At 43.1% G+C, this 17,830-nt stretch overlaps 1 protein-coding gene across 1 annotated transcript in view; it reads left to right on the top strand.

Moving 5' to 3' along the window:
• Window positions 1–17,830, top strand: part of CNTNAP2 (contactin associated protein 2) — a 2,325,186-nt gene that overhangs the window by 1,818,724 nt on the left and 488,632 nt on the right. The window contains exon 15 of the mRNA XM_061415014.1: window positions 11,340–11,496. Coding sequence (XP_061270998.1) covers window positions 11,340–11,496 — 157 coding nt within the window. The remainder of the gene's footprint in view (window positions 1–11,339; window positions 11,497–17,830) is intronic.

A 17,830-nucleotide genomic window follows, 5' to 3' on the forward strand; every position in this document is an offset into this window, starting at 1 on the left:
GCTGGAGATGAGGAAGCCAGCCTGAGACCTTCTTAGAGGCCTGTTTATGTGGGGTTGATTCAGGCTAACACCTGCTGGGAAGAAACACTGAGTCATGGTAGCGATTGTAGCTATTGATCAATACCAGCCCAATCATCACAGCTTTCATTTTCTCCTCTTTGTAAATTTCTTTGATTTTTTGACCACAAATATGTTCAAAACCCCCACTGTCTTGTAGAATCTGCACTTGCTTCTGGTTGGTCCAAATGCTTCTGGTTGGACCAATCCCCATGGAAGCCCATTCATGGGGCTTGCCTATTTTGTTCATTCATGTCTGCTTCCTTAGGTCATCATTACCTTGACCTCTTAAAGTTTGATTATTTGAAACATGACACTCCCCTTCAGGTTCATCAGTGACCTACTAAGCCTTGATGTTGATCAAGCTTTATCCTTCCCCTTGCTGGGACAGCCAGTCCTCAGCTACCTGCTGTAAACGCTAGGCGCTGGAGGTGCAGAAGCGATGTCCAGATGCAGCATCCTGTCTGCAGGGGAGCTGAGTGCAGAAAACAGCCAAACACAGCAGGATTGAGTGTAGTAATGCAGGTCCTTAGAAAGTGGCTTAACACAATTGTTGTTGTTTAGTTGCCAAGTCATATCTGACCCCTTGTGACCCCGTGGACTACAGCACACCAGGCTTCCCTGTCCCTTCACTATCTCCTGGAGTTGGCTCAGACTCATATCCATTGAAAACTTTGACTTCTCATTACTAAAAAAACTGAAGTGCAGATATCATGAAAATACTCACAATCATTTCTCCAACCACACATTCTGCTTCTCAACACTGACCCCACCAGTCTAACTGATTGCCCCATGGTTCCTGAAATGAACCATGGGCTTCCCTCATGGCTCAGCTGGTAAAGAATCCACCTGCAATGCGGGAGACCTGGGTTCGATCCCTGGCTTGGGAAGATTGCCTGGAGAAGGGAATGGCTACCCACTCCAGTATCCTCGCTTGGAGAATTCCAAGGACTGTATAGTCCACAGGGTTGCAAAGAGTTGGACACAACCGAGCCACTTTCACTTTCCTGAAATGAGTTGGATGTTTCCTAGCGTCCGTCACACCTTAGCCCACATTCAGATTCTGAAAGGCTTATATCCTCTTTACAGTTTTCTAGAACCTACCTGTCCTTAAAAGCTGAAGTCAGATCTGTGTCTTCATGGAGGCTCGCCAATGTACCTTAATCTTTGGTAATCACTCCCTTCTGCAAAATCCCACAGGACCCATTGTCTGAACCACTCCTATGATGTTTAATGTGCATTTTTTTTTGTCTTATTCTGTGTGCCCTATCAGAAATCAAGGCTCAAAGCTGTCATAATTATTGTTGCTGTTTTTCATGTCAGATTCTTTGCAACCACATGGACTGTAGCCTGCCAGGCTCCTCTGTTCTCCACTATCTCCTGGAATTTGCTCAGGTTCATATCCAATGAGTCAGTGATGCCATCCAACCATCTCATCCTCTGCCACCCCTTCTCCTTCTGCCTTCAATCTTTCCTGGCATCAGCATATTTTCCAATGAGATTCTTGTTTTATATTTAAAAATAAAATGAAAATTAATAAAATCAAGGCACAGCCTATCGAAACAGTCCATATAAATAATAGGCCAAGGGAAGGCATGTTTTATCAAATAACTACAGTATTTAATGGAGAATTAAAATAAAAGGAGCAGCCAGTACTCATACAAATTATTGTTCCTGGAATTCAGTTAATTCCTTCTTCATTTGTTCTATAAAGAGGAAAAGAAATATTGAAATAATTGGCCACGGTTTTTCCAGTAAAAAAAACTCAAATAGTGCTTTCCTGTGTCCTGCAAACAGCATGTGGTTCCATTCGATCACGTTGGTATTATTAATCACATTTGTTACTGGGGCGATGGTTCAAAGGGATTAACCAGAGTTGCTGAGGGGACATGAAGGCCTGAGACCGTTACAGAAACCGAGGCCAAGTTAACTTACAGTGAGTTGGTCTATTCTGTTCCCTTTAATACTGCTCAGAATTACAAACTCCCATCTAATCTGCCACTTCAATTCCATTCAAATTAACAAAATCTAATTCATTTGAATAGGATTCAAAGTGATTTGATTCAACTCAATCAAATTCTGCTCAGTGGAATCAGTCCTTGATTGAAATCTATTAAGCTCAATTCAATAAAATAAATTTAAATATTATGCAGTGAAATTAATTTTTAATTGATTAGCATTTCAGTTCAGGTCCATCTTGATCTGAACTTCAATTCTCCATTTCTAAATTTGGTCCCTATTCAAATTAATAAAATACAGTAAAATCTGATGTAATTCTGAAAGATTCAACGTGAAGCTAATCAGCTTCATTAATTTCTATTCAGCCCTAATCAAATGAGTTTAGTGACATTCAATCACAGAGAGATAAAATGTTCACCTTTAATGCCAAATTGAATGTTTATATGATAACTTCAAAATTATAAGTTTCCCGACTTCACATCACTGTCTGCAGTATGAACTCCACAGGACATTTCTGGATTCATTCTTTGTTTTGTCTTTTTCTTAACACAGAACAACTTAGAACTATGCTATGCTAAGTCACTTCAGTCGTGTCCGACTCTGTGTGACCCCATAGACGGCAGCCTCCTAGGCTCCACCGTCCCTGGGATTCTCCAGGCAAGAACACTGGAGTGGGTTGCCATTTCCTTCTCCAATGCATGAAAGTGAAAAGTGAAAGTGAAGTCGCTCAGTCGTGTCCGACTCTTAGCGACCCCATAGACTGCAGCCTACCAGACTCTTCCGTCCATGGGATTTTCCAGGCAAGAGTACTGGAGTGGGGTGCCATTGCCTTCTCATAACTTAGAACTAGATGGTTGGAAATCAAAAAATAATATTGTTATCTGGTTTAGCAAAGTGATTTCAGGAAAGTTATAGGTGGCTAATTGATAGGCTCTTGTGCCTATGAAAAAGCCAAGATGCATGATTTTTAATTTTATTTTTAAAGCTCTTACTCTAAATAGTAAAATAAAGGCATTCAGACTCAGGATTGTGGTCATGAAATTGCAAAAAAAAAAGTAAAAGGGGGATTATAGTGACTGAATTATTCAGAGAAAAAATAACTGTAAATTTTAAATGGAGGTGTTGCTGTGATCAGTACTATTATGACTTCATCAGATTGAACCTAGAATACAGGTCCTGGACTGGTGCACCAAGGGGACAATTATTCTGTGAACTGAAGCCACTCTGTCATTTCCTCAGGTCAGTGTGTGGATAAAGATAAGGATCACCAGGGCATTAGTGACAGGGTCTCAAGATTTTCCTCTGAGATTCTCATTCTGTAGGCCAGGAAATCTATATGGTTCACAAGAGCCTGAGATGAATCTTATTTTAGCTCAGTTGAAAACCCTTCCCTATACCAATTTCTCACTAGAGGGAAAAATCTCAGAAGCAGTCACTCCATGACATCCCCTCCAAGGCCCCTCTTTCTCTGAGGATCCTGAGACAGGCTGCCTTGATCCAGTGCCTGGAAGTGATTGCATTAAGGACCAGTTTCACATGGTGAAGAAGAGAGGCTTCCTCCATTTAAGCCCCAGAACTCAGAACTGGTGGCCTGTTCCTCCTTCCAGTGCTGGGGTCAAGGACAGCTGTCAGCATCATCTTTACGGCTCTGCAACCCTTGGACTGTGCATACCTCTTACTAAAGGAAAAAGGGATTCTGGCCTGCTCGATTTTTCAAGTTAATAACTATCAGATTATTTGGAGAGCTCTGTAGTAGCAGCTATAGCACCTCTAAATTTCCTCTCTGCTCCCAGCCTAATCTGGAGGTTAGGGTAAGGGCTCTTTTATCTTCCTTCTTCTCTAGGTCATTTGCATTGGGAGGAAGGTTCTCCCAAGTACAAAATGTTTTGCACCTACAGTCTAGAATTATACCAATTAAGGTTGTCTTTACTTGAGAAGGCTTTCTTATCTCTCCTTGCTATTCTTTGGAACTCTGCATTCAGATGGCTACCTCTTTCCCTTTCTCCTTTGCCTTTTGCTTCTCCTCTTCTCTCAGCTATTTGTAAGGCTTTCTCAGACAACCATTTTGCCTTTTTGCATTTCTTTTTCTTGGGGATGGTCTTGATCCCTGCCTCCTATACAATGTTATGAATCTCCATCCATAGTTCTTCAGGCACTCTATCAGATCTAATCCCTTGACTCTATTTATCACTTCCACTGTATAAGGGATTTGATTTAGATCATACCTAAATGGCCTAGTGGTTTTCCCTATGTTCTTCAATTTAAGTCTGAATTTGGCAATAAAGAGTTCATGATCTGAGCCAGAGTCAGCTCCCAGTCTCGTTTTTTGCTGACTGTATTGAGCTTCTCTATCTTCGGCTGCAAAGAATATAATTAATCTGATTTCCATATTGACCATCTGGTAATGTCCATGTGGAGTCTTCTCTTGTTGTTGGAAGAGAGTGTTTGCTATGGTCAGTGCGTTCTCTCGGCAAAACTCTGTTAGCCTTTGCCCTGCTTCATTCTGTACTCCAAGGCCAAACCTGCCTGTCATTCCAGGTATCTCTTGACTTCCTACTTTTGCATTCCAATACCCTATGATGAAAGGGACTTTTTTTTTCTTTTGGTATTAATTGTAGAAGGTCTTGTAGGTCATCATAGAACCGTTCAACTTCAGCTTCTTCAGCACCAGTGGTTGGGACATAGTCTTGGATTACTATGGTTACTTAATAAGCATATTGTCACCATGGATTATTGTAGTCTGATTCGAGTGTTCGGTTGAAATTTGTTTATCAAGTATAGGAAAAAACGATTGGGTTGTGCTGCAGTAAGAATGGAAGTGTATTGGGAGATTTTCCAGAGTATGAGTCTTTCTTTAGAATGAGATCTTACACCATAAGGGTCTTCAAATAGCCAAAATAATCCAGATAGCTTGAGCCCAGGGCACACAGTAAAGGAGCAGGGGACGCTAAGCAGAGCTCTCTTTCCTCTGCTAAAAGCCCCCTGCGATTCTTTAATGTAATTTGTAGATAAGCAGATAGTAGGAGATATAATAAGGCTAGGTTTCATCAAGCTCCAAATAGGCTTTTAAGTTTTCATTTTGGAGACAATAAACCTTTCTGGTATTGTTTTTAACATTCTGTAGGAATGGATGGAATGGAACTAATTAAATGTCCAGCGACAGTACTGGGTCTTACCATAGCTCTGCCAGGATACTGTTTCTGTAAGTAGATTATTAGGTTATTCTGCGTAACTCCGAGGTTCTGAAGAATGCACTGAAAGTCACAGGTATGCGCCACATTTGTATCAAGCAGTCCCCATGCATTTGCCCTTGTGTTTCTGAAACAACTTGTTACTGGAGAAAATAACAGAGATCTATTGGCTTTAAATTTGAGGAAAACAAGTTGCCTCTTCTCTTTCTCTCTTCTTCAGTCATCCAACCCATAATGAATCCTCAACATAATAAAATTGGTCTTCAGTGAGTACAAAGTGCCATGATCACATTTAATTCAATCCATATCTGGCTATCTTAATACAATATCGCTCACTTTCATAATTTAGCTTCTAGTTAACCTCAAATATGGTTTATCAGTACATAATCTTGTTGCAAGGATTACTCCTACTCAATGTAGTTAGCAAAAATCTTCATATACCGAGGTCAGAGAAATTCTTGAACTCTTAGCACTGGGTAATTAAATTGTTTCTTTTCTCACCACTTCTTATTCTTTTCTTTTAAAAAGTCTTTCCATTTTTATCACCTTTAACTTCTTTTCCCCAAAGCCAATTAATAGGTAAATAATGATCTGTAAAGCAAAAAGTAGCACTTTGTTAGCCTAGCACTGAAATAAGGCAGTTCTTTGCTCAACACAAGTTGAACCATTCTCTTCTCACTGAATATAAAATATATGCCAAGTTAATAAATTATAATGATTTGATTTAACCAAATTAGCCAGTGCTAATAACAAAGGGTACAACTTGATTTTTCTCTGGAATGTGTTGTTCTTATTGGCATTCATCTGTTCCTGGGAGATGTGAAAACAGCTAAGTAAAACATTTTGTACTGCACTTAACTTATTTTCCTAGGAAGGAGAACAAAATAACATTGATTTTGCACCACCCTAACTGGGAACATTTTAATGTACGACAATAGTGCCTTGAGTAAAAGGTAGGGGATCGGGGGAAAGAGATGGGAAATTGAACTCCTCTCTCCTGGTCACTAATGTGTCTCCTCGCACAGAACACGAGAAACATGATCACTGCTGATCATCTTCTTGGATTGCATCTTGATGTCTTTCAAGAGTCCCTCCCTGCAGGACCTGAGCCTGCCATGTGAAGCTGGTTCAGAGCCGGGGTCCCATGCAGAGCATGGAGTTCCTGCTAGAACACCGGAGGCCCAGACACCTTGACAGTGTGACCCCCTCTCCTGGGCTTCCTGATACTCCCTGTCGGTTTGGTGGGAACCAGCTAGATCTTTCTCTGCTTCCCCTAGAGAGCATTTCTCAGAGTTCCATGCTAAAGGAGCAGCTGATGATAATGGTTGCTCCCTCGACTGACGTTGTCCTGATTTCATAAAGAATCCCGAGCCACACAGCTTCTCTGGTTTGTGCAATTTATCATCACTCTCTGTGACAAGAATATGACTGTGGTAGGTTGCTTCTACTGGTGCCTGGAAGGAACGATCGGAAATTGAACTGACATTCTGAGATACACACTCTTGCCTTGCCTATTTCATGTACAGGCAGGACAAGGGTGTTTCCTGCCAGGTAACCCATTGACTTCAGTTTTTCAGGTGTTCTGATGGTTTCTTCTCCCTCACCATGTGGGTTAGTATCCCCTAATTTCCCAAAGCAATGAGAGTAAATGAAATTTCTTCTAAGAGAAAGAATTTAGCATTAGGTAAGCTTGAAAAGGTGCAGTGTGATGACGAGAGGGGATAATCAGTCTAGGTCATGTTCTGCACTTTCAGTGACAGGTTATGGCCTGCAAGGCCCCAGGGGCCTTCGCAGTGTCAGCATGGCACCATCCACCTTTGTCCTCTTCCTATAACACGGCCAGGGATGGAATCAGCAGAGACCTAATGCAGCTTACTAACCCAGTGACCCGGCTCAGGTTTTATTGTTTCCATAAATGCAATTTTTAAGCATTATTTTTTTAACTCTTGACTGCATCAAAAGAAAACAAGAGTAGTTTATTATCGGCCAAGGTTCCAATATTAAAAAGCATCAGAAATTGGATATGTTCCTTTGCTCTGATGGAAAGAGAAGGGAGAAGCAAGACAGTCAGTTCAGTTCAGTTCAGTCGCTCAGTCATGTCTGACTCTGAGACCCCCATGAACCATAGCACGCCAGGCCTCCCTGTCCATCACCAACTCCCAGAGATCACCCAAACCCATGTCCATTAAGTTGGTGATGCCATCCAACCATCTCATCCTCTGTCATCCCCTTCTCCTCCTACCTTCAATCTTTCCCAGCATCAGGGTCTTTTCAAATGAATCAGCTCTTCACATCAGGTGGCCAAAGTATTGGAGTTTCAGCTTCAACATCAGTCCTTCCAATGAACACCCATGACTTATCTCCTTTAGGATGAACTGGTTGGTTGCAAGTCTCCTTGCAGTCCAAGGGACTCTCAAGAGTCTTCTCCAACACCACAGTTCAAAAGCATCAATTCTTCGGCACTCAGCTTTCTTTATAGTCCAACTCTTACATCCATACATGACCACTGGAAAAACCATAGCCTTGACTAGATGGACCTTTGTTGGCAAAGTAATGTCTCTGCTTTTTAATATGCTATCTAGGTTGGTCATAACTTTCCTTCCAGGGAGTAAGCGTCTTTTAATTGCATGGCTGCAGTCACCATCTGCAGTGATTTTGGAACCCAGAAAAATAAAGTCAGCTGCTGTTTCCACTGTTCCCCATCTATTTGCCATGAAGTGATGGGACCAGATGCCGTGATCTTAGTTTTCTGAATGTTGAGCTTTAAGCCAACATTTTCACTCTCCTCTTTCACTTTCATCAAGAGGCTGTTTAGTTCTTCACTTTCTGCCATAAGGGTGGTGTCATCTGCATATCTGAGGTTATTGTTATTTCTCCCGGCAGTCTTGATTCCAGCTTGTGCTTCTTCCAGCCCAGGGTTTCTCATGATGTACTCTGCATATAAATTAAATAAGCAGGGTGACCATATACAGTCTTGACATACTCCTTTTCCTATTTGGAACCAGTCTGTTGTTCCATGTCCAGTTCTAACTGTCGCTTCCTGACCTGCATACAGGTTTCTCAAGAGGCAGGTCAGGTGGTCTGGTATTCCCATCTCTTTCAGAATTATCCACATTTTATTGTGATCCACACAGTCAAAGGCTTTGGCACAGTCAATAAAGCAGAAATAGATGTTTTTCTGGAACAAGAAAGCTTGGCTGTAAAAAGAAAACTCAGCCCCCTGTACACTGGGACAGGCCCCAGCAGGTTGGGAGGCAGGGTTTCAGAATGGAAGAGCTAGCTTCTTCTCCCTTCAGAGCATGGTGCTGAAATCACCCTCTCCACTATTGGCCAGTTCAAGTCTAATGTAGTTCTTAAAAATCAGGGGCCAAAAATGATCTGGCGAAGGGATAAATAGTTAACTTTTTCAAATTAAGTCAATGCAACTGGAAAATCTGGAAATTTGTATGGAGTTAGAGAATACCTGAATAGTTCCTTTCCAAGTTCATAGTTTTTACTCCATTCATTACAACAAGCCTGAACTCTCAGTACAGTTTTATAACTTTAAATCACCTACCTCTAAAAAAATAAGCAAACATGAAGACCTACTGGCATCTCTGAGAAGACGGAGCAGCAGTTTTTACACAGTTCCAGTATGGCTCTTTCTTCCTTTATTGTGTTACTTGCTTAGGTGCTGTTGACTGTTCAGGGGTCCCAGCCTCTGTGATCCCATGTCTGATTTCTGTCATTATGTACTATGGGCTTCACTAGTAGCTCAGACAGTAAAGCATCCACCTACAATGCAAGAGACCTGGGTTTGATCCCTGGATCTGGAAGATCCCCTGGAGAGGGAAATGGCAACCCACTCTAGTGTCCTTGCCTGGCAATCCATGGACAGAAGAGCCTGGCAGGCTACAGTCCATGGAGTCGCAAAGAGTCAGACTCGACTCAGCAACTAACACACATGTAGTCATATCAGAAATAAAGTGTGCAATAAATGTAATGCACTTTTATCATCCCCAAAGCATCCGCCTCCAACCCCAATCCATGGAAGGTCGTTTTCCATGAAACCAGTCCCTGGCACCAGAAATTTGGGGCACCTCTGGTTTAGATGACAGCTTACAGAGTGAAAAATGTTTTATTTCTAAGCACAAGCACATGCACAGATGTGTGCTTGAGACAAGTGTGCACCCGACACGCTGAGAGGGTGGTGAGTGATTAGAATGGGATTGTAGCCGCACACGTGGGGATTTTAACTGTGGAGTGCAGGTTCACTGGCCACACGGCTTCCACCAGATTCTGTTCAGTTCCCAGCCTCCTGCAAGGGCAGCTTTCTCTGTCCTTCCCTCCTCTGCCTGCTGCTGCCTAGCCACTTCTTCCCATTATTCCCCTGAAACTCCTCTCAACAAACACCGTATAGCTGTCAAATGAAAAGGGAAAGTTAAAACCTTCATCTTAATGAACTCTGCTATCAAATCTGACGATGCCGACCACACCGCTCTTATGGAAATTCTTTACTTGTTTCTCCTCCACCCTCTCAGACTATCTTCTTTCTTGCTCTTCCTTTTTTCTGCTCTCTAAATGCTGCTAGAATCCAAAAGATTCCAGTGACTTCTCTCCTGCTGCCAGTGATTTAGGCTGATGGCTCCTAAAAGGGGATTTTCAGCCCAGAGAATGCTCCTGAGACCCCGTCTCTGAGAGCCAGTTGCCCACTTCGTGTACAAGGGTCATCATCCTTTCTTCTTCATTCTCTAGATTTCTCATCTTCTTCCCTGTGATCTACTGGATGGTGAAGCACATCACCATCCTCTTAGTCACCTGAGCCGGAAATCTGGGATTAATCCACACACTGTCTCCCCACCCAAATCCCAATAGTCCCAAGCCAGTTGTACCTCCTTCATCACTTTGCATGTTCTCTGCCTCTCCATTTTCACTGCGATCTTATTATTTCTCTTTGGTATTAACACAGAAGCATCACATCTGGCCTCCATGACTCCATCCCCCGAAATCTGCCTTTCATCTCACTGCAGATCTTTACAAACACAAACATGACCATGAAAATGCCCTGCTTAAAATATGTCAATGGTTTCCCATTAGTTTCAGAATGAAGTTCAGCTTTCTTAAAATGGAGGAAATCAACACTGAAAAGCAAGAATAAACCAACACAAAATAACTTTATTTGGACAAAGTTTGTTGTGCTACGGCCCTCACCCACTGTCTGACGTGACCTACACCTGCTTCCCTCTCAGATTTCTCTCTCATCCTTGTTCTACCATCAGTGAACATGCATGCTCTGTATAGAACTTTACACTCTTTCTCCTTTGCCTAGCGCTCCTTGTCTCATTTACATCCTTATTCACCTGGGTAACCTAACTACCAAGACATAGCTCTAGTTCCCTCTTCTAGGAAACTTCCTTTCCTCACCTACTCTCCATAGTTAAATTTCACACTCAATCTGTATCTTTTCCTCCATGTTCCTGCTGAGTTTCTTATAACGTTTGACACATAAAGGAAACGCAATAGGATGTCTGACGAGTAAATGAATGGGTGAGTATTAGGCCAAATAATAAAGCAAAATAGGATGGTATAATGAGCATTGTTCAATGTCTTATGAGAAAAAGTGTCAAACTTCCAGTCTGGGAGCTGCTCTGCTGTGTAATTGAAAGAATCACTTAACCTTCCTGTACCTAGGTTGCTTACTTGTAAAATAAGATCATACTAAGGCATGATAAAAGTCCACATTTAGCTCTGATAGTCTGTCATCTCCATGACTGTGCTTTCATGGAAAAGCACAAGTAGCCATGAACCTAGTTGTACATTTGAGAGCCGATGCATGGCACACACCCTCCTACTTTGTGGGTATGCCGCATCTGGGCAGCCACTTGACAGAACAGGCTTCTTAACTCCTGGAGCTTGAATGTAAAATCTTTCAGAGGGAGAGGTATTTACCCTGGTGGGAAAGCTTGAGCTTACCATTCCCTCTGAAGTTTCTTATTGCATTTCCCTATTATTGAAAGGCCCTGACTTCTAAGAGGGCTGAGTGGTGTTCAGGGTATCAGAGAACCGCGGCTCCTGGCTTGGGGGGATGTGACTGTGGCATGGTAGTGGCTGGGTGCAGGTCCCATCTCAGTGTGCTTTTCCCCTTTCTTGCAGATGGAAGCCCTTACACCTGGTGGGTTGGCAAAGCCAACGAGAAGCACTACTACTGGGGAGGCTCTGGGCCTGGAATCCAGAAATGTGCCTGCGGCATCGAGCGCAACTGCACAGACCCCAAATACTACTGCAACTGTGACGCGGATTACAAGCAGTGGTGAGTGCGGGGGCCCGGCGTGCGAGCTCCCTCCCAGCCTGCCTGGAGGCCAGACTAATTAGATGGGAGAGAAAGTGTGAAAAGTGCTGAAATAATAAGAGACTGGGTTAGAAAGGTTCGGGACTAACCCAGCTGACAAATGTCAGGAACGTTCTGAAAACTATAAAAGCCGAAAGAGGTCAGTGCTACAAGGGTATGCATTTAGAAATAGAAGAACACATAATTGATGTATTCATATTTTATTCAGAGAGGAAAATAATGAGGCATGTAGTAGACAGTGATTTGCATTATAAAATGTGCTTTGTGACAATACAAGGGGTGGCCGCGGGCAGGGAGCCGTGTGCAGGCGTGTGAGAGCACAACAGCCTCTACGGTGAGTGCTCCCACCTCCTACGGTGTCTGCTTTGAGGAGCTGGATGAGAAAAAAAAAGACAGAGGTGGGAAAAGAAAGGGACGATTGTGCTTTGCTCTCGTCTTCAGCAACAGTGCCTACCCGTCTGCTTTTGTTTCATGCCTTGAACTGTTTATAACTCTGATACAAATCAGTTCAAAGAAGATCTATTTGGGGTTTCTTTCATCCCTCTACTGGCTTTTGTCCTGCTTCACGGCGAATGGCTGTGTCTGCGTCCGTAATAGATAAAGATAAATCAGCTGTCATTCTGTGGGGGGAAAGGCCCCAGAAGTTTTGAGTGGAAAATGTAAGCCTGAGTCCGGTTCTTCCCATAAAGCGCATATCTTGCAACAGCTGCTTGTTTCTGACATGGAAGAGGCGGCTGTGCTCCATCCCAGCCTCTGGGTGGCAGCAGAGAGCACAGCCCCGAATTTCTTCATGTGCCTGATCACAGTTGCCTACAGTCGCCCCGGTTTTAGTCGATGCTAACTACATAGAGGACAGTTTACAAGATAAGTTCATCCTACCAGTTAACTGAAAACTAGTTCTGCATGTAAAGTTGTATGCTTGTCAGATTGGATGCCTACCTATTTTCCAAAGCCTTTTTTTTTTTTTTTTAGTAAATGATATTACAGAGGCTATATTCAGTGGCTTAGAATTTCTGTGCAGGTGTATAAATAGTTATCATTACTCTTTAACTGTGGTTTATGGAAGGAACGTGAAGTCACTCAGTCGTGTCCGACTCTTTGCGACCCCGTGAACTGTAGCCCACCAGGCTTCTCCGTCCATGGGATTCTCCAGGCAAGAATACTGGAGTGGGTTACCATTTCCTTCTCCAGGGGGTCTTCCCGACCCAGGGATCGAACCCAGGTCTCCCGCATTAGAGGCAGACGCTTTAACCTCTGAGCCACCATATAGTCACTCTTTAATTTTGTTTGAGAGATGTGTCTACAAGCGCATGCACACATATACACACACTGATACACTATAGAAAGACTAGAAGTCAGGAGAATGAAATCAGAAAGACCCAGGCTTCGAAGGTAACTTTCGGTCAGGCAGCCTGTCCTCGATGCAGTCAGTCCTTCACTCATGGTGATATCAATGGAGCTCTTGTGTGCTGGGGAGTCTTCTAGGTTCTGGGAATACAACAGAGACTGGCAGTAACAAGAACCCCTGCTCTGGCCTATGTTCTTGCCACTTCTTACTAGTCCTTGGTCTGTAAGTAGGTTCTGAGGGTTCGCTCAGATTCATTTGTTTGCTCAGCTTTGACTCACGGAGCCTTTGGGAAGCAGACTTTGGTGCAGCCTCCCAGACCAGGGAGAGACCAGGAGACCAGGGAGAGCGCTGATCCCAGATGGTTCATTGTTCAAGCAACCTACACTGGTCAATGCTTTTGTCCTGCCATGGAGGGGAGTTCAGATATTCACAAGGAAAAGGGAGATCTAGTGCTTGAATCCAAGTGAAATTTGTTTTTGTCAGACGTCATCCCAAGGGCTCGGGATACAATGACAAATAGAGCATGCTCTTTGTCCTCAAGGACTCAGAAACTAGTTGGGAAAACACACACACACACACACACACACACACACACACACAGACAACATAATACAACCAGTGCTCTGACGAAGACATTGCAGGGTCCAAAAAACCAGTGCAAGGAAACTGAAGTCCAACTGAGGGAGAGTGGAGAGGAGCTAGGGCAGTCCTTATGAGTCAGGGATGCTTGGAAGAGAGGTAAGAGTTTGCAGGGCATGCACTCCCTTGCAAGATTGACTTGGAGGAGAGGCAGGAGTGAGGACAGCCAGTTTGGGGAGCCATTAGGGCCGAAGATCTGGGGTGTAACGTGGAGAAGAAAGAAGGTTCAGTGAGGCTGAGCAGCTGGGCAGCAAACACCAGAGATGCCATTCTTTTCAGTGGGTGGTAGGAGATGGATTTACTGGCAGTGAGCCCTGTGGAGGTAACCTTGATGGAAAGGGTGGGAGGGGGGGGAAAGAGCCAGCAAAAGGAAGTCACGTGCATTCCTCAAAGGCATTGAGGTCCAGACAGTGGAAATGGTGGAACATATGTGAGATATTTGGGAAGTGGCACCTCCAGGACTTAATAGTTATGACTATGCGAGAAGAAAGAGAGGGGTCTGGTAGGCTCCCCACTGGGCACCTGGAAATGGTTAAATTCCTTACCAGGTAAGGGGACAACAGTTCAGCGGGTAGATGATAGGTTCAGCTTTGAAAATATTAAGTTTGAAGCTCCAACATAACACTGTGTCTAAACCCAGAGAGGCACCATTCCTGGGATCACTGCTAAGATATTCAGGCTTCAGAGCAATGCACTTCCAAGAACATTAGTTCAGTTCAGTTCAGTCGCTCAGTCATGTCTGACTCTTTGCGACCCCATAAATCGCAGCATGTCAGGCCTCCCTGTCCATCACAAACTCCCGGAGTTCACCCAGACTCAAGTCCATCAAGTCAGTGATGCCATCCAGCCATCTCATCCTCTGGTGTCCCCTTCTCCTCCTGCCCTCAATCCCTCCCAGCATCAGAGTCTTTACCGATGAGTCAGCTCTTAGCATGAGGTGGCCAAAGTACTGGAGTTTCAGCTTTAGCATCATTCCTTCCAAAGAAATCCCAGGGCTGATCTCCTTCAGAATGGACTGGTTGGATCTCCTTGCAGTCCAAGGGACTCTCAAGAGTCTTCTCCAACACCACAGTTCAAAAGCATCAATTCTTCGGCGTTCAGCCTTCTTCGAAGTCCAACTCTCACATCCATACATGGCCACAGGAAAAACCATAGCCTCATACCTGAGTTCAAATCATCCATGAGAAGACACTGTAGACAGACCTGTTCAGCCTCACTCAGAAATGTGCCTCTGCAAGCTCTTGATTAGATTGTAATTTTTCAGTTACTCAGGGACTTGGATACAGCTGATGTATTGTTTCCTTTGGGCTGAGTAGCACCTAAGATATCCTCACCCTTTTGCTCCTATTAAGATGCTCTAATGTCTCATAGTAGGCGCACTGTATCTTGAGCAAACTAAAAAGTAAAAGCAATATGTTTACAATAAATAGCTACTGAAATGATCTTTCCTATTCGGCACAAGAAAGCAAGCTTTTGGTGATGTCTTCTTGGGCTTTGAATTCACCAGCACCTGGAAATGCTGTGGATGCTTTCAGTAGATCAGAATGAATAGATTTGTTTCTAGAGATGTGTACCAAAGTTCCTGGAAGCAGAATCATATCTGCCACTTTGAGGAGAGGCTTTTAGCCAGTCTTACATTTAGGTTTGTGGTCTGTATAATAAAACTGAATCTTGACTGGTAGACTATTGTGAGAGTTAAATAGAATGTGGAATAGGAAAATATTCTAATATTCTGTGAATTGTACAGTGTGGATACATAGCTGATTGCAGTTCTTAATTATGTAATTCTCATTGCAATTCTTACCAGTTCCAAATGAATCTTAGGAAATGAAACGGCACCAGGGAAAGGGGTCCCTGTGCTTTCTCGACTTGCCATGCCACAGGGCACGAGACAAATTCCACAATACCATGAGGCAGTGACACAGAACAGGCTTTGCCAGAGGAACTTACAAACTAGAGAGCATGAAGACAAGAGAAAGCCTAGGTCCGTCAACCCCATCAGCTCTCAGAGAGATGCTGGACAAGGCTCTTGTGCTGAGCACAGGGTTTCACAGAACTCCTGGCTTCTCCCACCTCACAGGACAAGAATGAGAACAACTTGTCAGTGGAGCCATCAGATTCTTAGGGTACCAGGAAGGCTGAGCACACAGCCAGGGGTTTACTGCATTGTCTGGGGGTCATGCTGGGAGAGGGAGGAAGCCAGAACCCAGGTAGGAAGTAGACTCCTGCAGCCTCCCCCCGCCATGATGGGGAGAACCAGGGAGCATTTCCAGCTGGCTCTCTGTCCAGGTATACAGAGTGTGAGCTCCATGGTCACTGGTGTCCAGCTCTTTTCATCCTACCACAGAGGACAGCCAAAAACTCAGGAAAAGCAGTCTGGTGCACACACCCATGTGAAATTCACACATGTGAAACATCTGTAGTGATGTAAAAATTGAAGCTCCAATACTTTGGCCACCTGATGAGAAGAGCCAACTCATTGGAAAAGACCTGATGCTTGGGAAGATTGAAGGCAGGAGAAGGGGACGACAGAGGATGAGATGGTTGGATGGCATCACCGACTCAATAGAATGAGTTTGAGCAAGCTCTGGGAGATAGTGAAGGACAGGGAAGCCTGGCATGCTGCAGTCCATAGGGTCACGAAGAGTCAGACATGACTTGGCCACTGAACAACAACAAAAAATAATAAAAGCAGAGGTTCTACTGAATCTCATGTTTTCAGGGTCCATATCCAGCTAAGAAAGTTGCTTCTACCAGTAATATTACCTCAGTCAGACAAGTCGTTTGATTAAACTGGACTGAGACCAAAGTGGGTACAAAGTTTTCCTTTGCCCTTTCCTCCGCGTGAGATCTAAGTCAGGGCGTTTCACTTCTCTAGGTTTTCATATCTGCAAAATGTAGATAGTACTTCCCAATTCATGTCAAGTCCTGGCAAAGTGCTGTTGTGAATGAACATTTAAAACTGCAGTAGGGTATGCTATTTTTATTACCTAAATGATGAGTGGAACTCTAGCTGAAATCATTAAAATCTTTCTTTTTTAAAATTGTATCGAAATATAGTTGATTTATAATGTCATGTTCATTTCTTCTGGACAGCAAAGTGATTCAGTTACACAGAGTGACTCAGTTATACATATCTACATATACATGTGTGTGTATATATACACACACACACACACATACCTTTATCTCTCCTTCCCTTAGCAGCCATAAGTCTGTTCTCCAGGTCTGTAGTCTGTTTTGGTTTCATAGATAGGTTGATTTGTCTCACATTTAGGTTCCACATATAAATGTTATATGGTATTTGTCTTTCTCTTTCTGACTTACTTCACTTAGTATGATCATCTCCAGGCCTATCCATACTGCTGCAAATGGCATTATTTCATTCTTTTTTATGGCTAAGTAATATTCCATTGCATGTTTGTACTATATCTTCTTTATCCATTCATCTATCTATGGGCATTTAGATTGCTGCCACGTCTTGGCTATTGTAAACAGTGCTGCTATGGACATTGGGCTGCCTGTATCTTTTTTTAATTTGAGTTTGATATGGGTGTATGTCCAGGAGTAGGACTGATGGAATCAGTAAAAATTTCTTAAAGCACAGATGCATAAATTGGGGCCCAGGAAAATTTTACTTCCAATTACATTGGAAATAAGAAATGGAGAGAACACTAAGATTCAGATTTCCAAACTTCCACTCCAGTGTTTCTCTACAATATCATGATCTAGGAAGACTGCTTATGTTGTTTTTATCTTTTTTAATGATATATGAATTTAATGTTTTCACTAGTTATATGTAGGTTTTAAATTTAAAGCTTAAACAATAGACCACATATTATTAGAGTCTTTTTTAAAGGACTCTGAAGCTTAGATTAAGCATTTATTTTTATTTACTAGAGTAAAACACACAGAAATGGAGCTGAGATAAATTAGATTGTAGCTCCAAGCATATTTCCGTCTCACAGCAAAGCGGCAATGGGCTGCAAGAACTATAACCAGCTCAATAATTGCCTGATTATCTATGCCTTGAGAAGTTTTGCACAGTTATTTCTGAGATTGGATGTAATTTAACATTTATGATTTACTATTCACAGCAATAGTAAATATTCCCACCTACAGTGCCAGAATCCTAATTAAGCGAGCCTGGTCTCAGCTAAGTGCCCACCGCTGGGTAATTCCTGGCCTCGGACAGCCTGACTCAATGAGCTAAATCATCGTATCGGACACTAGTGATTCCAAAATGGAGCTGCGGGGAAGGCAGCCCGTTCGCTGCTCCAATGCCCGTCTCACACTGTACTTGTAGAA

This window comes from Bos javanicus, chromosome 4 (genome assembly GCF_032452875.1).
Source record: "Bos javanicus breed banteng chromosome 4, ARS-OSU_banteng_1.0, whole genome shotgun sequence".
NCBI classification, from domain to species: Eukaryota; Metazoa; Chordata; class Mammalia; order Artiodactyla; family Bovidae; genus Bos; species Bos javanicus.